The sequence below is a fragment of the Pipistrellus hanaki genome (genome assembly GCF_964339955.1).
Source record: "Pipistrellus hanaki genome assembly, chromosome: 5".
Classification (NCBI taxonomy): Eukaryota; Metazoa; Chordata; class Mammalia; order Chiroptera; family Vespertilionidae; genus Pipistrellus; species Pipistrellus hanaki.
Genome location: NC_140507.1, coordinates 49,845,304 through 49,870,398, shown reverse-complemented (window position 1 = coordinate 49,870,398; position 25,095 = coordinate 49,845,304). Strand labels below are relative to the sequence as shown.

General features: G+C 36.2%; 1 protein-coding gene across 1 annotated transcript in view; it reads left to right on the top strand.

The window, feature by feature from the left end:
* Positions 1-10,259, top strand: part of IQCM (IQ motif containing M) — a gene marked incomplete at both ends in the record, with an annotated part of 144,401 nt that extends 134,142 nt beyond the window's left edge. The window contains one exon of the mRNA XM_084885299.1: positions 10,156-10,259. Coding sequence (XP_084741425.1) covers positions 10,156-10,259 — 104 coding nt within the window. The remainder of the gene's footprint in view (positions 1-10,155) is intronic.
* Between the last annotated feature and the right edge of the window lie 14,836 nt (positions 10,260-25,095).

Sequence of the window (25,095 nt, the reverse complement as noted above, 5' to 3'; positions counted from 1 at the left end):
CTACTGGGAAAAAAGATGAGAGCAGAAGTATCAGATGGGTTGTAGGCGCCATGTATGTAATAACACAAATACCAGCTGAATATATTTTGGGTCAGGTACAAAGAAACAAATGGCTGTTGGTTTTCCCAAATGTTGTTTACCTTTCTGATAGTCTTCCGAACAACCATCACATATAAATATGTATGGTATTTATTTCAGTTGCATCTGAGTACAAATTCAGCAAGGTGCTCTGGCACCAATATTTATTCTTTGATCATGAAGTTATGGAGCTTTTTAACTAAATGGATTTGGGACATTCTTAATGGCTACTTTTAGGCTAAATTTTGCTAATAAAGAATATTCTAAAAATTAAAAAAATTATGGGAGTCTCAAAACTTATGTTTTGCACAAAGGACTTTGTGCAAAACTGTGGCAGAGGCAAGGGATGTGCTTGGCATAATCCTGAATTCTCGTTTGTATACACATATCTCAAAGTTATTTATATTTTATGGCAAGTGCTAAGGATCAAAAAAAGTACCAACATTCCTTTTTGAGACAATTTGCAAGGCAAGGATGAAGCAGTAACATTAGCAGCAGCAAAGGTGTAGTACCAGTGGTGAAAAGTGGCAGGAGGGGTGAGCGAGGTACCAGGGCATAATCTCCAGTGTCAGTACACTGGAGAAGAGAAAAATAAACAATTACAACTTCCTTCCATTAGGAACATCATTGTTTTGATTGCCTTAAATCAAAATCTGAACATTCTATTTCCTGAATTTTATTTTTATTTCAAAATGATATTAACATTCCTAAATTGGAAACCTTAGGAAGTGCATTAGACTCAACTGTCAAAATGGTTTTCATAAATGGCTTTGAGGTAGTGAATGGACAGGGTTACTAAGGAAAGGAGGATGGGATGAGGGGGATGGAGGCGAATACTACATGAAGAGACAGCGGTTGCACTGCAGTCTGTAAAAGGGATCAGCTCTAATCAGCTCTAATCAGATAGCACTAATACAAGTCAAGCAATATCAGTCAAAGCTCAGAGCAAGAAATGAAAAGCACGCTAGGAATGCTAACAAGACATGGATTTAACATAGTAAATGAAGTACTTAAAAACTTGTTGGGGATTAAGGGGTGCTTTCTAGTTTAAGCTTTCCAGAATGACTCTGAGAGCAGTGAAGGCCTGTCCCACCAGGGAGCTTCCATTTTGGTGGCTGCCTTTGGAGCTGTGAAGAGCACACCTCAATAGCTGATCCAGAAGTCAGAATGTGAAATCAGCAAGGTGTTATGTTGCTGCTGCCACTACAAATGCTTCTAGTCACCCAACAATCTAGATAACAATCTTTAGAACAGCAGTAGAACAAACTCATATTTCCTGGACTCTGTCTGCTAACAGAAAATTAAAAAAAAAAAAAAAAAAAAAGAGCGGGGGGAGGGAAGGGTGAAGGGTAGAAAAAAGATGTTCACATCACTTTTGCCCACCAAACCCTAGATAAGTATAACTAATTAATATCCAGGGTCTTAGAGTATTGACTGAAGAGTCAATATCCAAAAATAGAAAACATTTATAGATGCTTGCAAAGCTATTTATATTTAAATGCCTGTAGCTAAGATCATAATGTGCATTGAAATATTTGTATGACATATAAATCCTTCTCAATTAAATATATGTAGATAATAAATATTCAGACAAAAGGTGAAAGTATGGAGTCCATTGGCTGGCTTTGTTCAAATCCTGCTATTGTCTTTCATTAAATATTTGATCTTCTAGAAGTTATTTAACTTCTGTGAACCATGATTTTTCTTAACTGTAAAGTGAGACTTACAATAATAATATCTAATAGAGTTAGGATCAAGAGTAAATAAGAAAATATGTGTAAAGTGCTTATATGGTGTCTGACTGGTTGCTGTTGTGTTGGAGTCAGGCATCTCATCCACACTTCTTGGTTTGTATCACATAGGGTTGTGATAAGAAATAATTGAAATGACATATATGCAGTGCTTAAAGCAGTGTCTGACACAAAATAAGATCCAGGGAGTTTTAAAAATACCTGACATTTAGTTATTGGATTTGCTTTAACAATATCAGTCTACTTAACATCTTCTTTCTGAAGATTTAAAACAAGGTCTTTGTTTTTGCAGTCTTGTTGATAAGAAATGGAATAAACCTATCCTGTTTATTATGTCTTACAGACACAGATTACATTATAAATTGTCTCAGTCATGAAACTGTCTAGACTGGTACACAATATTCATATAATATCCAGATATGACCAGTTGAATAATATACAAGGGTTGACAAAAGTAGGGTTACAGAAGACAAATAATACAATAATTAGTTAATAAATAATAATACAAGAATAAAGTCTGTGTTTGACATGCTCACAATTGTAAACCAACTTTTGCCCACTCCATATATAAATCTGCACCACCAATACAGTTGATGCCAAATGATAAGAATTCTAAAGATATAACACCACTAATTTTCTCTCTCAAAATCAGGAAACTATGACAATAGAATAAATCACACACACACACACACAAAAAAAAAAAAAAAAAAAAAAAAAGAAAGAAAAAAAGAAAAAAACAAAACAAAACAGATGCATTTGAGAGTATGATCATAGATTTATTTTTATTAAAGTGAATATTTGAAAAAGAGAAAAATGCTGGATTTTCAGCCTGAAAATTAATTTTCATGATCTATCAGCAATAGTAGAGTGAATCTGGGAGAATCGAACAATGAGATCATATTTGCATATGAACTTTTTATAGTAAATATATATTGACAACCTTGGTTCTCATCACAAAACCAGAGATCTGAGTTCTTTCTAGTGACACTAACACAATCTGAGGGCATAAAGGAAGTGATTCCATTTGCCTCTGGTACAGAAAAGCTTGGAAAGATGGTTACTTTCTAGGCCAGGATCACTGCAGATGTGCCCTTTGGAGGTGGGTATCAATTAAATGAGGTCCTGGTTACTGGAGATAAGTGGATTCTCCTATCCTAATCAGAGGATACTCAGAGACAGCCTTGTGCTTACATTGGAGATTAATTTTTATTATTTTTTGTGGCAAAGTCAATGTTACTGTTAGATGTTTCTCAGGCATGGGACCAGTGCCTAGTCTGCAGAGCATTTTGGTGGTAGAAAGGGGCCCCACCTTTGCTTAGATGTGACAAAGAGTGACATCTAGTGGTGAAGTGTAATGGTGAGCATATTTACCCTATGAGCATACCTGTGCTAAGCTTTTCAACAGATGTGGACTGTGTATGGATTTTATACTCACCATAAAAAAATAGGCTTAGGAAAATTTGAGGGAGCCCTCCAAACTGAATCTTACGTATTTTTAGGGTTATGCTCATATAAGAAGGGAGAGGTGAGCGGACAGAGGAATGTTGGACTATGTGTTGGATAGAGTACTTGGATATACGAGATAGATTTATCAATCTGATTTTTCTAAGGAGAATGAACAAAAGAAAGAATTTATATTCCTAGGAATTTATGGAATATGTATGTGTGTGGGGGAGGTAGTATTGTTAAAAACCAAACAGAATGTAGCAAAAATGTTACGTCAGTAGTCTTCACATTAGAATGTGGCATATCAGTGGGAGATATATAACATTTATGTAGAAAAGGGTTAGGGGAAACAATCTGATGGAACATTGGAAGAACATGATTTGCCTGTCTGGAAGTCGCATTCACATAGCAAACACACTATTAAAGAAAACAATAAATACATATATACATATAAGGGCAGATGTTTACTGCAGTGAAGGGGAACAAAAAAAAGAGAGTAAGAACAGCTAAAATTTATTAACAAATTACGATCATTCAAATCTAAGTCAAGTGCTTTACTAGTATTTTCTCATTAAATTTCTGTATTATTCATTTGAGGTAGGAACTTTTATTATCTTCATTTTAAAGATGAAGAAATGTAAGCTCATTTTTTCTAAGATCACAAAGGTGCTAAGTCAGAAGTGTCAGTATTTGAACTCTGGTCTTTCTAATCCCAAAGTTCATACACCTAGCTCTGAGCTAAAAATTTCACAAGAGTTATCATCACTTCCTGATGAGAGTTTGGCCATTCTTTGAAAAGTATGTTCATTAAGTGTCCTTATCTAAATGTCATTAAGATCATTTTTGTTAGTGCTCAGTAGATTATAACACAAAAGGTTTGGCCCTACTTTGCTTGTTTCCACTGTGTGCATGTACCAGAGCACTTTAAGTGTCTTGTTTCTTCTCAGAGGCAATTTGGCAATTTGTACCTTCACCGTGTTCACTGTAGACTAAAATGAATAATGAAACACTGTGTATTTCTTAGTAGTCATTAGTAATACCATATCATTTTCATGAATTAAGAATTCTATTGTCATAACTTACTACTTCAACAATTTTTGGGAGAAAAATCATGGATAATAACAGATACTAAAAGAATATATTGAGAAAATTCAACAACCAGTCTAAATTAATTAATTAATCCTATCTAATAAAAAGAAAATATGCATATTGGCCATCACACTGTCACGAAGATGGCAGCACCCATTAGCCACAAGATGGTAGCACCCAGTTCCCTCAGCTCTGCTGGAGTCCTGCAGTCTTTTCAGCCCCGTGGCAGGGGGAGGTGGGGAGGGTGGTGGCAGGCAGGACTTGCCCTCAGGTGGGTCCAGGTGCTCCTTGTACCTCCACAGGAGTCCCACAGTCTTTTCAGCCCAGCCGGTGGGGGAGGGGCAGCAGGTGCACAGTGTGGCCAGACCTACCCTCAGAGCCCCAGCCGCCCAGGACTGATTGAGGCTCAGGCAACCAGGACCAGCTGAGGCTTGCACTGCTAGCAGTGGCAGCAGCAGAGGTGTGATGGGGGCATCGCTTTCCCCTGATCACCAGGTCACCTCCCACCCCTGAGGGCTCCTGGACTGTGAGAGGGAGCAGGCCAGGCTAAGGGACCCCCCCTTCAATGCATGAATTTTCATGCACTGGCTTCTAATTAATTTATAATTCTGAAAGAATCTAGAAAACTGCATATTTAACTAGGAGCAGGAATGATAGTAAATAAAGAATATAAAAGAGAAAAAAAATGACTTGTTTTATAAAATATTGACTTTTCTATGAAAAGATACCATAAACAAATCTATCTTAAAAACGGATGTGGAGTGGAATTGCACTGTAGAACACAGAGGTTTAATCCCATGAGCTATTTTAAATTGAGAATGAGAGGGCAGTATAATAAAAATAGACAAAGGATGTAAAGAAATAAATCACAAAACAGAAATCTAACAGCTAATAAAAAAAATATGCAAAGATTCATATAGTCAGTAGTAGATAAGGAAACTCATTGCACTAGCAGCTTTTAGACTGGCCACTATTAAAACAAAACAATATTTGCTATTGCTAGTTGGGATATGAGCACAAAAGTACTGTCACACATTGCTGGCGGATATATGGATTTCATAGTGTGTTAAAAAATACTTCGGCAATATCAGTAAAAGTGAAAAATGTGTTATTTGAATCTGCACTCCATCTTAGCAATCTATCATATGAAAACATGATAGATTTTTATTAGAATAATAAAAGTGTAATATGCTATATTCTAATAAAATTCTATGTAATATTCTATGTAAAATTCTATGTAATATTCTAATAAAAGTGTAATATGCTAATTAGACCAGTCAGCCAAACTAACATCGGATGTCATTCTGGAAGTTCTTTCAGACAAAGTTGCCATGGCAGGGGCCGAGGCAGAGGTGGTTAGGGGCGATCAGGCAAGCATGAGAGCAGTTAGGGGCAATCAGACAGGCAGGTGAACAGTTAGGGGCGATTATGCAGGCAGGAGAGCATTTAGGAGCCAGTGGTCCCAGATTGTGAAAGGGATGTCCGACTGCTGGTTAAGCTTGATCCTTCAGGAATCGGGATTGAGCCTAAACCAGCAGTTGGATATCCCCCAAGGAGTCCCAGATTGCAAGAGGGTACAGGCCAGGCCGAGGGCCTCTAGTTACTAAATAAACAAGAATGCTTATTTTATCATTTTGTGGGTAGGGGGATAAGAAACATAGTAAATATTAAATAATAGAAAAAATATTATGGTCTATTTATATCACAGAATACTATTTACTATATAAAATAATGAATCAGAGTTATCCTAGTTGGCTTGGAAGGATTCTCATGAAATCTTGAGTGAAGAAAGCAAAATATACATAATATGATATCAATTTTATAAAGCAAAAATAAGCATTATCAAAATTATTTATTGAACACTTGTTTATCTGCAAGATGCTCTCTTAGAAATCAGTGCAGTGACAAAAATAAGTGGATTCCTGACATTTTGAAGATATATGACAAAAAAATATAAAAAGGCAAATAATAATGTAATGTAACATATACCTGCTTTAAACATGAGTGATATAAATAATGCTATGGTTTCCAATAAGTTGTTCTGCAATCCATACATGAATCAAGAATTGCCATAGCCCAAAGAAACATGCCATTGATATGAATCTGTGTTTCTTATAATAATAATATTGGCAGCATCAGGCTATCAGATATTGAGATAATATAAGCAAAGCACTTAGTACAGTGCCTAGCACAGAATAAATGTGCATTAAATGGCAACTATGCTTATTGTTATTATTATTGTTTTAAAAATGCTGAGGTTGTGCTTTTTTTAAAAGAATATTACGGAGTTGAAGTGCTTCCCTACTTTGACACTACAAGATTCTGCAGACTCTTCTTGCATTATTATCCCACCCTAGAACCACTGTTTCTCTAAGGAGTCTTGGTTCCTTTTATTGGAGAATAGTCTTTAGAAACCAAAGTCTGGGCACTGGATTTCCTTGATGCTACTGAAGGATCACTGTTTCCAGGCTCTCTCAGTGGACAGATCTGGAAAATACATATGTGAATACTAAGCTCTTTGTGCACTTATTGATAATTATTTCTGTATCTATCCATCTGTGTCTATCCATCTGCATTTTATCTTTAGCCTCCAGTTTCCAATCAAAATGCTGTTTTCCTCCGTTACTTAGGTCACCTCCATTTTGCCACCCCTTTTAGTGAGTTGATATCACTTTCTATGAAACTTGTATCTCTAAGTTGCATGATATGATAAGTTGTGTCTTTCAGACGAGATTGGGTGCGTTCAGGGTGGTATGGCCGTAGACAAGTTGTGTCTTTCACATTGAAAATATTTTCCTATGAATAATTGGAATGACTTCTTTTATCTCAATAATCTATAAGCTATATTTCTAACTTCTGTATTTTCATGCTGCTGTTATTGTACATATGCAATCTAAATTATTCTTACTTACTCTCTCATTTATACCAGGCCTACTCTCTCATTTCCTCTTATCTCATGAGATACATCCTCAATGTGATCTCCTTTGCTCTCTACCCGTGTCTTAATCATGCCACCTAAATCTTGTGAACCATTCATTACCATCCAGTCATTTTTTATTTTATTTTTTTCAGATAGGAAGGGAGAGGGAGAGATAGAAACATCATTGATAAGAGAGAATCATTGATCAGCTGCCTCCTGCACGCCCCACACTGGGGACTTAGCCCACAACTCTGGCATGTGCCCTTGACTGGAATCTAATCTGGGACCCTTCAGTCTGCAGGCTGACGCTCTATCCACTGAGCTAAACCAGCTAGGGCGCCATCCAGTCTTCATAACTGCCAGTAGTGAAGTCCATATATACACTGTCTTCCTTTACAGACCGTGGGCCTCTTCTAGTCGGCCAGTTTTCTGAGAATTCCCATGTTCTCTTGGAAGCTACACCATCTCAGTCAGTCTCCTCACACCACCTTGGGTTACAGTTTGTGATGTAAGGCTGCAGAGCCATTATCCAGACACTGTCCACACCTATTGCTGCAGTTCCATATTGGCCACATGGTGTTTTTTAAGGGCTTTGCATCCCCATTCATCAAAAACCTTTTACTTTTGGATTTTTTTCCCATAAACTTTTGGTGTTCTCTATTACAAAATCCCCCTCAGGGCAAGGTACAAGGAGATATGGTGATGGACCCTTTCTCAAGAGCCCATCAGCATCTCCTCTTTCCTTCTTCCACCAATCTTCTCATCCAAACATTCTGATTCCCTGTAAGTTAGAAAGGGTTCTCACGCCATCACACAGTCTTTTTACTATCTGGCTCCATGGGCTAAGTTCTTCAGATTTTGATTTCTTGGATCCATAACATGCTATGCATTGTGAGGAAAGTCATACACTCCCAAGTGGAAGCCTTCCTTTAGAAAATACTGTTGTTGCTTTGCGTTTTAAAACTTCCTTCTTGAAATGCAGCTGTCTTCTTTGTTCCAGCGTTTTTCTTCATGGAATGTCATACAATCATTCAACTCATTTTAAGTAGTTATGTTTATTAAATAGCTATTTGTTTTACATTGTTTTCACAGATTATAAATGGGAGCTGATTACTTAAAAAACTTGAGCATAGAATATTTATTAGAATATTATAAATTTTATAAATAATTTATAATTTTTTTCTTTTTTCAAAATTGACAAATACCAGAAATTAGGTGATTTATTTTCAGGCACCCTCAAGGAAGCCAATTGCCTGAATGGCAGAGGCAGGAGCTAGGAACAGTGAGCAGTGGGAAGCAAAACTTTACTATTTCAGAGCAGAATCCAACTACATACATCCCCACACATGTGTATATAGATACACATATAATCACAAAAATAATCACACATAGAATTTTCTACCTATTCTTATACAACCTCTGGTCTCTTTGAAAGCATTTCTATCACTGCAGTTAATTCCAGGCATTTTCCTAAAATATCTCACATGTGCTCATAGGTACCCCTCTAGGCTGTAGCATAGAATTCCTTATCCCCCAGCACTTTTGCAGACTATCTGCTGTTGTCATTCTGAAGCTCAGGAAGCCTGGTAAAGGTGTATTATTATAGTTCTTGCCTCTATACCTGGCCAGGCCAGGCTGTGCTGATTTCACACAGGCCTAAGCCAACCTGCTAGACTCTAGCAGCTAGAGGGAGAAGCCCTTCTCCTGATCTTTGGACCAGTTGCCTCAATCTCATTAGAATGGAAGATGCTCCCAGTGCTCTTGTCAATTAGGAAATTATAAGGGTTTCTAAGCTCTGTGATAGGAACTGGAGGCAGACACCAATATATATAGGGTTAGAGTTAGGGTTAGGGGTTAGGGTTAGGGTTAGATTTAGGGTTAGGATTAGGGATATATATATATATCCCTAATCCTAACCCTATAATTTATATATATATATATAAATTATTTCACACCATTGCTAGTAAGATTTCTTTATAAAGCCTATATATATTATAGCATCATAATATATATAATAATATAGCAACAATATTTTGAATACTTATGAAAGGTCAGACACGTACGTTGTTTTTTTTTAACTAACAGACTTTTTTGAGACATTTTAGGTTTACAAAAATATTTTACTGAAAAGTACAAAGTGTTACCATCTACCCCCTTTTTCTGTTCCCTGTTATTAACAATTTGCATTAGTGTGGTGTATCTGTTTTAATTGATGCATCCATATTAACACATTTTTTACACACCTATACTCTGATATGTGTTTTTGGATCCTTTCAACAATGATACAAGATATATACAATCCCCATTTTGAAAACAAGGGAACATTGAATATTAAATCTGGATTCCCTCGAGAATGTGTAAGAACAAGATCTTGGAATGTTATACTTTTCCTTCTAGTTTACCTATTTTGAGTAATATTCTATTAAAGCTATCATCTCTGGACAAGAGCAAAGCAAGAGGCAAAAGCACAAGAGAAGGGGGACTCTTTGCCTTGAGGATCTTAACCTTTCAACATTTCACGTGCTTGCTTTTGGGTCCACCCCCCTAGCCAACCCATTGTTTCCCAGGCTAGACTGACAAGCAAGCACCTTCCCTACCTCACCCAACATCACAGCGCATATGTCTATCTCCCCCCCACCCCCCCTTGTTCAATCCCTTCCCCCAGTGATCTTCATGGAATAGACTGGTTGTTCCCTGCGAGCATGAAGTAGCTTCTTGGAGAAGTTGCCCAGATAACCATGCTTATAATGTCCAGTCTCTCCTTTGCTCTCCTTCTATTATTCATATTAATAACTAGTTAATTATGATGATAACCCATTCTGGCATATTAATTAAATACTTATTAATATAATCAAATATTTTATCTTACAGTGAGTGGACATCCAATACTCAAAAGAGCTGACATCCGGATTGTTGGGAAGTTAGTGTGCGCATCTATGAGAGAAAGGAAAATGAGACAACTGTATTCATCTTAGAAGTATAATAATGTTTTCAATACAATTTTGTTCTCATAAGAGTTGAACATATCTACCCAAAGAAATAAGTTAACATTGGCCATGAATAAATTCAGTATCAACAGGCAAAAAGGCAAGCATCTTTACATATTTAAAGGTTTTCAATAAGTCAGTCTATAACTTCTAAATATCTTTGGATGAACCATTCATTGGATATTCTTCATTAAAACAAAATGTGATGAAACTACTGTGAAATACTCCTTTCACTGGACTTAGAGTTGTTTTGTTCCATTACCAATAAATTCCATAAAGAAACTTCAAAACCTAGCCAATTTTGGCTCAGTGGGTAGAGAGAGCATCAGCCCAAGGACTGAAGGGTCTCAGGTTTGATTCCAGTCAAGGGCTTGTACATTAGTTGCAGGTTCCCTGGCTCTGGTCGAGGTGCATGCAGGAGGAAACCAATCAATGTGTCTCTCACATGGATGTTTCTCTCTGTCTCTCCCTCTCCCTTTCACTATCTAAAAATCAATAGAAAAATATCCTCGGGTGAGGATTAACAACAACAACAAAAAGAAACTTCAATACTCTTATTTTTAAAAACTCAAAATTTTTGGAAATGGTTTCTCAAAATGTGTTTTAAACTATACAATTTTACTAGTGTAGTCATAGTAGTAATTTTCCTTATTCTCAATTATCACTCTAAAGTGAAAAACTGACAGTTAATACTTGCCTTGTTCAGAAAGGGTTGAAGCACAGTGGCTAATACTAGTTCCTTAAGAGTCTTGAATTTAATTTTATCTATCCATTATTCATCCACCATCTGCCCCTCCTTCTCTCCCTCCCTCTTTGTTTCTCTCCCTCCCTCCCTCCTCTCCCTTTCTCCCTCCCTTTTTCTCTCCTTCCCTCTGTGAATGGATTGGAAAACAAGTGAAGGGGCACTAGTTGAAGGACCAGACTGTAAAGATTGCATAGAAATTAGATATGAATAGAGGCAACCACTACATGACAGGTGTTCCATTTTTACAGTTCTTACCCCAATCTATTACTTTTATAAATGACTGGTTTCTAAAAATAAAAATCTCTCTCAAGCTCCTTCAAGCAGTGGAGTTTACTGTAGAATACATATAAAAGTTGTTAGGATTAAATCTTTAGAAAAGCCAACTACAAGAATCATGTTAAGTCGGGGCCTCACCAAAACCAAAACCAAGCTGGACTCAACATCATGCTAATACTCTAACCAGAAAATGTTAGCAGTGAAACATTTGAAAGGGAGAAAACACGTGAACACTAGCTAAAATGGAGAGGTTAGTTTATATGAAATTCAATTATTCATATTCTATCTGTTAGTAATTGAGAGAGTTTCATTTTAAAAAGAAGTTTTTCTTTATGTCAATTCTAAAAAAAAAGCTGGAAAATGCACAATAAATGAATAAAAAATATCGAACATGGGTTGAGTCACAGAATGGTAACAGATCCATCAGCCTGCTCCTTTTTACAGCATTATTAAGATAAAAATTGGCTAGATTTTTGCCACCGCTATTCAAAAAAAAGGGGGGGGGGAAGAGGAGGAGCAAAAGAATAGAGTTATAATAAAAGACACAAACTACAACACAGAATTTCCTAATAAGCATTGAATACACTTACCACTATTTCAAGTGGCAAATATACTTATGAGAAAAGAATATAAAAAGTACCTTATAAAAATAAAGCAAAAATTAAGTTATAAGGAGTTATAGAAACCACTGATTCAGTTATTTATTCATTTGACAATTTGTGTCCTCTATTACATATTCAAAAATATTTCTTGTGAATGCATGAGTAAAAGGTTTCTACATCCCCCTAATTCTGTTCCTTGTGAAAATGATTTGAATAAAATGTAGTATTTTTCAAGGAAAAAAAAAATTAAGTTATGGTTGTTACAACTAGGAGCAGAATGCAGAAGTTTATTTTTCTTTTGATAAAATGTAATTGTTCTTATCTCATGTTTCCTCCATTTGACTATTATTCTTGATTTTTAGCTGACTGAATTAGGAGGATCACTGAATGTCTTTTAGAGGTGTGATCTTACATTAAGTTCAGTGACAATAAGTCATTCCCAAGCTGGAGAAGACAGTGTAAGGTCAGAGAAAAGAAGCCTTCACTTTTCAATAGTTAGTTTCCATATAAAAATTGGCACTTGGTGCTCATCAAAGAAGAAGAAATATTGGATGTGCTCTAAATGTCCATTGTGGTTTTGAGCCAACTACCTGATGGAAGTCATCACTTATATGTAAATGAACTGTCATTGGCTTGCCACTGTTGGCAGTCGCTGAACTGTGAAGGGTATGTCTTAATAAGAACCACAGCTCTTCACAGACTTTGATTTACTGGAAATAAAAAAGTCCTCTGAGGCTACAAAGGACACTTGTTTCAGATAAAACGTCTAGACAGTAGCAATATATTTAAGGCTTTTATTATAGCAAAACTGCAAATTAGAATGGAGTGGTGAAAAAGTTCCTGTGACCCAGCTAAGTTCTAAAACACTGCTTCTGACTAGAGTCATACAATCTTTAAAATAGCTCAGCCAAATTAAATAAAAATGCATTAAGAAAAAAAAAATTAAACAATGAAAGATGAAGACTTAGGTTTGGTACATCTTTCAAAGTAATGTTTTCCATTTTTTTAATAAATCTACATTTTTCTTAATAAATGTAGCTGTTAGATTGGTGGAAAGCTAAAGCTTTCATGACCCTACAACATAGATTATTTCTCAGAAAATTCAGATAAAAGGGAATTTTTCCTTGTATTCATTCCTTTTCCCGACTTCCATTCCAAAATATAATTGAGATACTGAATTTGGGTAACTATTAATATTTTTATTAATATTATTAATAATAATAACATTAATTTTGCAAAACGCTTTAGAATTTGCAGTGTACTTTCACATAATATGAATTAGGGAAACTTTAATAGTGTTAAAATGACTAACAAAGACAATTCAGGTGACACAAACAAACTTGGTATTTGACACTTCATGAAGTGGACACCTCCATTTGGAGAAAGCAAAATGAGGTAGGAGGCAGGAAGCTTTTATAGGACGATGAATAAAGAAGAGAAAAATAAAAAAATATGTAATTGGCTGGGGTCACATAGTCAACCTTGTTTGGGGTGAGGAGGAACAAAAAGATAAGTTTAAAGCACAGAATTGGCTTGGTGTTTAGGAATTGGCTGACTGAATATACGGAGTTTCTCATCCAGAGCAGCATTTACAGGGATATGAAAATTATTTAAGTTTTGGTTTGTTGACATGGCATCCGAGGAAAAACAACTCCATCTTGAGTCTAGAAATTTATATCCATAATAAATAGACCAGTCCAGCTGGCCTGGCTCAGTGGTTGAGCATCAACCTATGTATGAAGCAGAAGGTAATGGTTCGATTTCCAGTCAGGGCATATGCCTGGGTTGTAGGCTCAGTCCCCAGTGTGGGGAATACAGGAGGCAGCCGATCAGTGATTCTATCTCATCATTGATGTTTCTATCTCTCTCCCTCTCCCATCCACTCTCTGAAATCAATAAAATATATATTTTAAAATAGTAATAATAGGTAGACCAAATTTTTAACTCTTCTCTCCTTTAGCACACTATGTTTAAAGAAGTATATTAGACAGGGTATGTTAACCACTTTGAAAAATTATCCCCCAAATCCCTGTTGCTTACAAAAATAACAGTTTCTTTTTTGCTCACTTCAAAATCCAGAGTGAGTCAGCAGGGACTCTGCTCCATGTAGTTTTTCAGAGATTCATCTTAATAGCTTTGCCATTCTTAAGGCCTGTCTTCACATGTAGGCTGTAGACAAAAAAAAAAAAAAAAAGGATGTAGAGAAAAGCATACCCACTTCTTTACTTTAATCAGAAGTTGGGACATATTACTTCTACTAACAATCTATTGGGGAGAATTATCACCTGGTTCTATCTAAATTCATGGGGGCTAGAAAATATGGGTCTCCTTTTACATCAAAGAAGAGAATATTCTACTTTCTGCTGTAGAAGGTAAATTCCATCACTCATTATTTTAGGAATCAAGAAAAACTTCAGATAACTTCACTTGGATTGTCATAATTCTAGTTTAAAATTTAATCACAAAAGTATCCAAATAATTCAGTGTTTTTTTAGGTTCTCTAATATTTTGATGTTAAATCCCTTAAACAATTAATTCAAGGATCCTTCATCAAGTTAAAGGGAAATACTTTTTTATCTTTTATTTCATAGATATGTGCTTTTCTTTTTTGAGATTAAAGAACCTGACTTTTATTTATGTTTTGGTTTTGTTATTCAAATAAAAATCACATCAAGTAAATAATTTCAATAATATGTTGAGAAGAGCCATTCTTCTTTTATAAAAACCACTATTTCCAGTTTGGGGAAGTAGGCTATGAAAAATTATTACTTACAGAGCAATGTTGGGAGAATAGAAATGAACCACCTCCAAATTTTTCTATATAAGCAATCAAGAAAAGAAAGTATGATAAAACGGTGTTAGGCAAGAGTGGATTGTCATCTCAGAAGAATTTTTCATTTTATTCCAATGGGAAGAATATTGAGGAATTAAATTTTCTCATATTTAAAGAGGAGTTTTAAGTAACTAAGGAGTAAGAGAAAGAGAAAACTTAACCAAAATTCTAAATAACTTTGCTGAATGTTTTGAGCAAATATGCTGGTTTAAGTCTGCTTTTTTCAAGACTGCTATCTCTCTGGAATAAATGCTCAAACTTTCATGTTTTGGAGTTATTAAACATATCCATATTGTACTTCTCTTATTTATGTTTCCTCTGAGTTTTTTTTTTTTTTGCACATTTTCCACATTGTAAATAACATACATTACTAAAATAATAATGATAATAATAATAACAAAACAAAACTATATTTTCAGCCTCCCCCATACAAAATTTTTCTTTGGAAGTGACTTATACAGTGATAATGGACTAGCACAGAACATTGGTCCTGCTGGAATACCTCAAGGCAGTGGCACGGCCTGGTGTTTCTGAGATTAATAACTGGGAGGTAACTTCATGATTTTAACAAGTTAAATTCTGGGATGATAGGAATGATTCATAGAACTTCTGCAATCTCAACTTTTTGAGTTGTCTATATCTCTTAATAAGTATATTTTTAATCAATACTAGTATATAGGTAGTAGTACCCTGTTGTGTTTGACAGAATCCTGACTCATATATTATCTCTCCTTCCCTCTCTTCTTTCCTTCCTTCCTTCCTTCCTTCCTTCCTTCCTTCCTTCCTTCCTTCCTTCCTTCCTTCCTTCCTCCCTTCCTTTTTTTCTGTCTTTATGTCTTTCCTTCCCTCTTTGCTAAATAATGCTAGTCAGAAAAGTCTCTACCAATGTAAAGGAATATAAAGGTATTTAAAAGCTAAGATGTATTTTTCAAAATGAAGACTTTTGATGTACTCCATACATGTACATGCTAGATATCAGATCTCCGGGCATGTCACATTGTCCCAAGCAATCCCAGTTCCACTTTCTCCATCATATCACTGCAGCCTCATCTTAGTTGAAAGCATACTTGATATCCTAAATAGTATTTCTATAAGTAATTCTCTATAGAAGAAAATCCAAGAACATCAGAAAAGTAACTTTATTTTTGATAGGATAACTTGATGAAATCCCAGAGGTTTGACAGTTTTTTATAATCCACAAAAATGAAAAAGATGCTATAGGATAAGATTTATCAAGTTAATCTTTATGCATTTTGACAACATATATATTAAAGATTAAACTATACAATTAGTATATTTTCAATGATGATGTATTGGTTAGTCTGGAAATAAAATCTCTCATGTAGTTAGATGACTAATGGAACACATATATTGAGATTTTGTAATATGTGAAATATGCTTATAAGAAAAACTGATAGTGCCTTATGCAAATATAAGTCCTGTAGCTTTTCATCATAAACCAAGATAGCTGCCTAATGTGTGAGAGTCTGAAAATATGTCTGAAACATCATCGGTGCTTCAGAATCTCAAATTGGTGATTTTCTTGATAAAAATGTGAGTTTATTCATAAAACTTCCTTATACTAAGAGAAAAATACCAACAACAACAAAAACATATGGAAATAAAAACGTGAATAACTTTTTAATAAAATGGAGTAGCTGGAGCCAGTGTTACTTATATAATCTAAGGCCCTCATTTTACAAAAATATAAGCTGAAATGGAGGGTTATGTGAGGTCCTACAGCAATTGAGTGCCTGAACTGGGATTGGCATAGGATCTTCTGATTCCCACCCCAGTCTTCTTTATCCTGTTCAATATTACCTCCCAGGAGACAAAGTGAGTGAATATTAAACACCTAGAAAGAAGAAGGATCCACAATGTAGGCCCAAACTAGATCACATCACAAAGGAATTACACACCCCGTATAATTTCTCCCATAATCTCTCTTCACACAGAAAAAATTTCCCTGCAGCCCTTGCTTGAAGGTGGCCCCCCTCCCCCACCACCACTTCCACAAGCTTTAGAATAAGTTAACTAATTTGGTCAATTAAATTGGTTCCAGGTGTTAATGGATCCTGATGGGTTCTCCTGTTACTTTGCATTTGAACAAGGCCTGTCAGGTCTTTGTGAGTGACTTTCTGCCAGAAGTTTTAGACAGTGTGCACACCAGTTTCAGAGCATCCCAGTAACATTCAGGTCACCCCTGACCGCTAATTTCACAGAAACACAAAGACATCCCTTTCTAGAAATTTTGTATATATTATTTCAGGTTTGATATAGTGAAAAGCCTGGTTTAAAACCTGACTGCCAGGCTAGCCAATGCAAAGTCTGAATTAAACAACCAAAGAATTACATTTTTTTTAAACTTAGTTTTATATGTAAGAGCGTTTATCAATCCCCACTTCTTTAAAATACTTCTATTTGTCCCTTTCTTGTTTACTCTCACATTCATTCTGCTAGTCCAGGGTCTTATTACTTTAATAGACTTCTTTTTTAAAAAATTTATTTTAAATTTACCTTTATTGTGTAAATATTACAAACGTCCCTTTTTTTCTTCTCCACTGACCCTCTCCACACCACACCCTTCCCTCCCAGGCCTTCAGCCATACTATTGTCTGTTTCCATGGGCTATGAATATATGCATATAAATTCCCTGGTTAATCGGTTAATCTCTCCCTACCCACCCTCACCTTGCCTTTGAGATTCTTCAGCTTATTCTATGGTTCTATGTCTCTGGATCTATTTTGTTCATTAGATTCTATATGTGATTAGGGTCATGTAATACTTACCTTTCTCTAACTGGCTTATTTTACTTAGCATAATACTCTCCAGGTCCCTTCCTGTTGTCTCAAAGGGTAAGAGATCCTTTCTTATTACAGCTGCATAGTATTCCATGGTGTAAATGTACCATAGATTTGATGGGCACTTGGGCTGTTTCCAGATCTTAGTATTGTAAATTGTCCTACTATGAATTTAGGGGTGCATATATTTTTTTTCTGACTGGTGTTTGGCTTTCTTAGGATAGTCCTAGAAGTGGGATTATTAGGTCAAATACTGGTTCTACTTTTAATTTTTTGAGGGAACTTCATTTTACATTTTATAGAAATGAAACACATTTGAATATTAATTTTGTATACTGCAACTTTACTGAATTTAATTATTAGTTTCAATAGTTTTTTGTGGAATCTGTTGGGTTTTCTATATATATATACATAGTTTATGTTGCCTGAACATAGTGACTTTTGTACTTTCTTCCTACCAATTTGGATGTCTTTTATTCTACTTCTTGTATGATTGCTGTAGCTAGGAGTTCTAGTACCATATTGAATAAAAGTAGTGAGAATTGCCATTCTTGTCTTATTCTTGATTTAGAGAAAAAGTTTTCAGCTTTTCAGTGTTGAACATGACACAAGCTGTGAGTTTGCCATATATGGTCTTTATTATGTTATATCTATTCAAACTTTCTTGAAACTTTTATATCATAAATAGGTGTTCTATATAACCAATGCTTTACCAGCATCCCATTAATTTTAATATGTAATACAATATTATTCATTGTAAATATTTTATAATTTCTACATATTCTTTAATTCATGTAATTTAGATTATTTTAGTTATAATTGTGTGGTTTAGTTTTTAAAAGTTTTCACTTCACATTTTAGGCTATTGAATTTGGAGCTATCTTTAACATTGTGTTTTCTGTTTATTATGCTTTTCCTTTGCTTATTTTTTCCTTATTGCCCTCCTGTTAGAATGATATATATTTTTTGTATAATTTTTTATCCTCTAATGGTTTTATTACCTTTGAAAATGTTAGCATACATACTGGTGCTTTTGTGATTGCCTACTCTGACTTCCATTTCATCCATGTAGAATCTGGTATAATAGTGGTGGCTAAATATAAGTGATCTTGGATTTATCATAGACCTGGACATTTATCTAAAGAGAGGCTTGGCTGTAGTCCAAGTTATTGTATTATGTACCACCCTGACCCTCATAGAGTATGCAACTCTGTACAACCAGCAGCCTCAGGGCCCCTGAAGGTTTTCAGTCTACCTGTATAGGCTTGAAGTTCCAGTCCAGCCTGCCTCCCCTCAAGATCCAACTCTTCGTCACCTCTACTTGGAGCCCAGGAGGCTTGTAGCCTCAGTCCCTGATTTTTCTGTTCAATCTGGTCATGGAAACATTTTTTTTCTAAGAATAACTAGAATTGTTGATTATTACACACACACACACACACACACACACACACACACATTCTATTATTTCTATGTGTTCCAACTAGAGAGTGTAGTTTACAGTATGAATTGATGAATTAATGATGCTAGCTGGACTCCAAATTACAAATGAATAAGCTTAATGCATGCTTAAGATTTGTTTTTAGAATAGATCAAAGAGTAGTGAATTTCCTTTTTAAAATATTTGCATATAAGAAGCGTTACTTTGAAAAAAATAAAAATCTTTGTTATCTAGCTCTGTATCAGAGAACAATATAAAAAGAAAGAAAACTAGCAAATTAAAAAAAAAGAATGTGATAAATCGAATTTTAAGTGATTAGAACTTCTTGATAAAATCTCTGTGTTGGAGCATTCCTTTTCCCTAAGAGGGTTAGAGACTATGAACATGAGAGGTATTGGAAAACTCAATAGTAGTAATGTTGGATGTGTACTATGCACCTAGTCCTTGTAGATAGTCTTAATTCTCAAAATTACCCTGAGAATATGTTTTTTCCTTCATGAAATGGATGAAGACACTTACTGAGGCTCACAACATGCAGTTAGTCCAGGCTGAATTAGTGGAGAAATTTAGGACTGCCTAAATCTAAGCCTAATTTGTGCCGAAAATTTTTATCAAGTCACTTTCCTTTATGCAAAATGTGAATTCCACATATTCAAATGTAATAGTGGGAGAAAGTTTTTAAAATCCATTAGACTGAAATATCTTCTCTCCACTGCAGCTAATCTACCTACATTTTCCACTCATAACTTTCTCTATTTAGCACCTTCCTCCCCACCCCCCAGCCCCTATTTCTCATGTTACTGGGAACACGGGCATTAACTTGTGAGAAGCAGTATTTGTTCCTTGGCAAATTTAGAGTTTTGTGAAAACCAAACAAAAAGAAAATCCAGAGGGAATGGAGACCAAAAGGCTCAATTTCCTTCAATCACACTTCTGACTCTTTTTAGGTTCTTTAGCAGATGGACTTGGGTTTATTCGGGGGATTGCTGAAATCCCTAAAAGATGGGTGCCATCAGGATAGAGTTATCCACAGGGACAAAGCTTCGAACAAAACAAATGTCTTACTTCCTAGGAACTGAAAATGTCAACAGGATAAGCTTAAAAATCAATCTGCTAGTTCACAGAAAGGATCAGAAAAAAGTGTAAAGTGATCACAGATGCTCAATTTTCAGAGCAGACATGGTGTGGTATAAAAGAAAAAGGAATGCTCATATTAACCCTCAAAATTTGTTTTTCCCTAAACCAACAAAGCAGTTCTTTTGGGGAGGCAAGGCTAGGTTGTATTCTTTAAGGAAAAGCAGAAAGGCTCAGTTGTCTGGCACAAAGGTAAAAGGAATATAACACTAGTAACAGCAATAGTGAATATTATGAGTTTTCACCATATCTTAAGCAGTGATCTAGCTATAGGACTTCATAAAAAAGCAATTTTGGACAAATACTATCCTCTAGGATGATTAGATAGGTCACAGTCACAAAAAGTCAGAGCTCTATACTGGAAAAATAATATGATATAGTAGAAAAAGAAAGGCTCTGTAGTTTCATGAACTTGGGTTTGAATATAGGTAGGTATTTTATTTATATGAAATTCTATTAAATTAATGGTCTTGAGGAAAGCTATACCTGCCACGCTTCCATCTCTTCATTTATAAGAGTGGAAATTTTTACTTTTCTTAACATTTTTTAGAGGTTTCTGAGGAGCATGTATGTATATGATAGATAGTAAATTAAAACAATTTACATAGTTACCCAAAAATAATATGTAAATAATTGTTCCATCCATGTTAAAAGAAGCTGATTTATAATCAAGAGCCTATAGAAGCCTGATTCTACATATCACAATCCCAAAGATGAAGACTGATATTCTCATCAGATAGTAAGAAAACCTAATAAAATAAAAAACCAGGTTACTATTGTGTTACAAAGAAAAACAGACAAGTTTTTCTAGGGGACAAATGATTCAGTAAGTGAAGGTCACAAGAAGCCACTGTGACTTTGAAAATAAGAAGCAATGATGTGGTGTCACCAAGAACTTGGGAACCAGGCACCAAGATTAGCTTTTGAGAGTTGATGTGTAAAATCACAATAAATCAGAGCATAGTTGGGAAAAATCATCTTATAGACAGATAACTCCCAGAGCAACATATAAAAACACAACCTGACTAAATAAATATACCGCCAAGTCTAGACAAATAATGTGCCACACATTCAGGAAGCAGCATGGGAATGCATAGGCCACAAGAAACACAGAAGAAGGAAAAATGTTTGGGTAGTGCCGCCCACATCTGTCCTGGAGGCAAGAAGACTGGTCTCCAGCAAACGCCTGGAAATTTGTATGTATTGGCAAGACTATCTCTAGAGAGTGTTGTATAAGACCATCTTAGTACAATTACATCAACATATTCTTTTTTATTTAACAAATACTTATTGGGTTGTTAATATGTATCAGACACTCTTCTTCAATACACAGGCAAATATAAGATTAAGTAATATAAACACATCTTCGCTTTCATAATTTACACTCTAGTGTAGAACATAGACATTAAAAATGAGCAAATAAGTATATCATGTGGCAAAATGTGCTATAAAAAAGCAAGGCAAAGGAATAGATGCAGGAGTGCTATTTTTTTAAAAGAGTTTTCAACAATAGCCTGTTTGAGGAGGTGAGTTTTGAGAGGAGGCCCAAAGGATGGGAAAAAGTAAACCATGCAAATAGCCAAAAGAAGATTTTAAAAAGACACACTCAAAGGTCTTGAAGTAGGAGCAGACTTGGAAGGCTACAGGAAGAGCAAGGAGACAAGAACAGATAAATACACTGAGCAAAGAGGAGAGTGGTAGAGATGAAGTCAGACAGATAATCATCCCCCCTCCCCCAATTATGCAAATACCTTACAGGCCATGATTAGGTTTTGAATTTTACTTTGAGTGAATGTAAATTCATTAGAAGGTTTTGAGTAGGAATGCTATAATGTACACTTTGAAAGATCACTCTGTCTGGTGAAGGAGAATAGATAGGGGAACGAAGTAAAAGTGGAAGTGTGGAGAACATTCAGGAGCCTATTGCAGTAATCCTGGTGATGAATGGCCCCTTGGATTTGTGTGGTAGCAATGAAAGTGATTCAGAGCAGTCACATACTCAGTGCTTTCTGAAGTTGTAGGCTATGGGACTTACTGAGAGATTAGAGGTGGATTGTGAGGAAAAGAAGGAAGAAGGACTCCAAGAATTTTGCCTTGAACACTGGTTCCAAAGAATTGAGAAAGAGATATATTGAAAAGGGCTTGTGTGTAGGTTTGGAGAGTAGTTTATGCCAACTAATTAACGTTGTTGAAGCTAGAAAGTCAGCATTTTGCAACCACGACAGTATAATTGATGTAGGCAAGAATCATCAATCAATGGTAAGGCTAGAAGTTGAAAGTTAATGAGAAGCATAATATATAGAGTCTCAAATCTCCTTATTAATTATTTATTAACTGTAAAGGGAAAAGTAGCAACTTTACCTGATCAGAGATAATGTTACTGATGAAGACATAAGCCAATTTTGTGTGCCTTCTGGTGACACGCACTGAAAAGGACACAGTGTCATGTATGTGGTATTCCTATCAAACATGCAAACCTAACTATAATCACAGGAAAACTCCTTCTGCAAGATAACTGGTTAGTATTCTTTAAAATGTCAATGTCATGAAAGTCTTAACTAGAGGCCTGGAGCATGGAATTTGTGCATGGGAGGGGGTATCCTTCAGCCCAGCCTGTACTCTCTCCAAACTGGGAGCCCTCAAGGGATGTCCCACTGCTCGTTTAGGCCTTATCCCAATAGGATTGGGCCTAAAAGGGTAGTCAGACATCCCTCTCATAATCCAGGACTGCTGGCTCCCAATTGCTCACCTGCCTGCCTTCCTGATTATCCCTAACTGCTTCTGTCTGCCAGCCTGATCACCCCCTAACCACTCCCCTGCCAGCCTGATTGCCCCTAACTGCCCTCCCTTGAGACCTGATCATTACTAACTGCCCTCTCCTGCAGGCCTGGTCCCCTGCAATTGCTCTCCCCTGCAGGCCTGGGTTCCCCCCCCCCCAACTGCCCTTCCCTGCAGGCCCAATCTCCCCCAACTTCTCCTCTGCCAGCCTGGTCATTCCTAGTTGCCCTCCCCTGCTGGACTGATCACCCACAACTACCCTCCCCTGCTGGCCATCTGTGGCAGCCATCTTGTGTCCATATGGGTGCAACCATCTTATATATTGGAATGATGGTCAACTTACATATTACTCTTTTAGTAGATAGGCGTGGTGCACGGTAAAGGCCAGCTGGTTTGCCCTGAAGGGTGTCCGGAACAGAGTGGGGGTTCCCTTGACGTGTGGGGTGGCCTGGGCTAGGGACCTGTGGTGGTTTGCAGGCCAGCCATGTCCCCTGGTGACCCAAGCAGAGGCCCTGATATCTAGGATTTATTTATCTTCTATAATTGAAACTTTGTAGCCTGGAGCGGAGGCCTGGGCTGGCCAGGGTGTGTAGCAAGCTTGCCTTTCTCCATTGCTGGGGAAAATCAAGCCTCCTGATCACTCCATGGCCATAGCCATCTTGGTTGGATTAATTTGCATACTCGCTCCTGATTGGCTGGTGGGCATGGCTTGTGGCTGTGGCGGAAATGCTGTCAATTTGCATATTACTCTTTTATTAGATAGGATGACTTTCCAGATTAAAGGAGGCATATTTATCTACATAACAGGAAAATATAGTCATGACCCTGGATTGTATCCCAGACCAGAAAAAATACATTGGTTCAATTGATGAAATTTTATTTTAATAATGCAGAATATTGTACATAGTAATGCTGTACCAATGTTGCACTTCCTGATTTTGATTATGTTACATAATGTCCTGATTTGGAGGAATTACACAGAGAAGAAAAGAAATCAAGGTATCTATGATCTCTAAATCTATTCTCAAATGACTCAGGGTAGGGGATAAGAATTAATGAGAAAGGAAATGATAATATTAGCAAAATGTTAGCAGTTGGTCAACCTGGGTGGAGGTTCTATGAAAGTTCTTTATACTATTCCTACAACTTTTCTATTAGCATAAAAATACTTCAAAATAAAAGTTTCAAAAGTCTCTGAGAATCAGCTTGGCATTCAAATACCAGGAGTATTATGGCTGGAAAACAAGAGAAGAAATATTTGAAGGAGGAGGATGTTATCAATCAGGTTTTATACTGCTGAAAAATCTAGTTAGTGTAGCCTGAGAATTCCCCATTTGATTTGGCAATATGAAGGTCTCATTGGAGTGTGTTTAAGAAAGAATGGGCCGAGACCAGTTTGGCTCAATGGATAGAGCGTCGGCTTGGGGACTGAAGGGTTCCGGGTTTGATTTTGGTCAAGGGCATGTACCTTGGTTGCGGGCATATCCCCAGTAGGGGTTGTGCAAGAGGCAGCTGATCGATGACTCTCTCTCATCGATGTTTCTAACTCTCTATTTCTCTCCCTTCCTCTCTGTACAAAATCAATAAAATATATTAAAAAAAAAGAAAGAAAGAAAGAAAGAAAGAAAGAAAGAAAGAAAGAAAGGGAAGATGGAAGAGACCCAGCAGATAGCAATTACAGAAAAGTCTTTAGAAGAGCTTGTGAGGAACAGAGGGCAAAGCTATGAGTCCAGAGGTAGAGGGAGATATGTAGTCAAGGATGCATGTTGTGGAAGATTGAGTTAATATAGTCTATTGTCACCCATCTAACCACTCTTGGTGTGATTTCTGCTCTCTGATAAAAATTCTGAAATGTAATTGGTTTGCGTGTAGGATTTTTAATGTTTTGTTTTCATTGGAGATTATTCACTACCAATTAAGAGACTGGCATTCCAATTTTATGCATGAACTAGTTAATATGATTCTGTCTTGATACATGTATAAAATCATGTTTCTGCCATGCACATAGCAATTTGGGGACAAGTAGAAAGATATGTCTAATTTTACAGAGTTCTTTCAGAACTGTGTTAAACCCTAGTAGTGTAAACACAAGTTTTAAAGAAAAAAATAAGATAGACACCATAGTTATATCTCAGTATTATGACTCTCCAGTATCTTAGTCCTAAGAAGCATATTTGTGAGCATGAAAGTTAAATGGTCATCAAAGCATCATGGAGA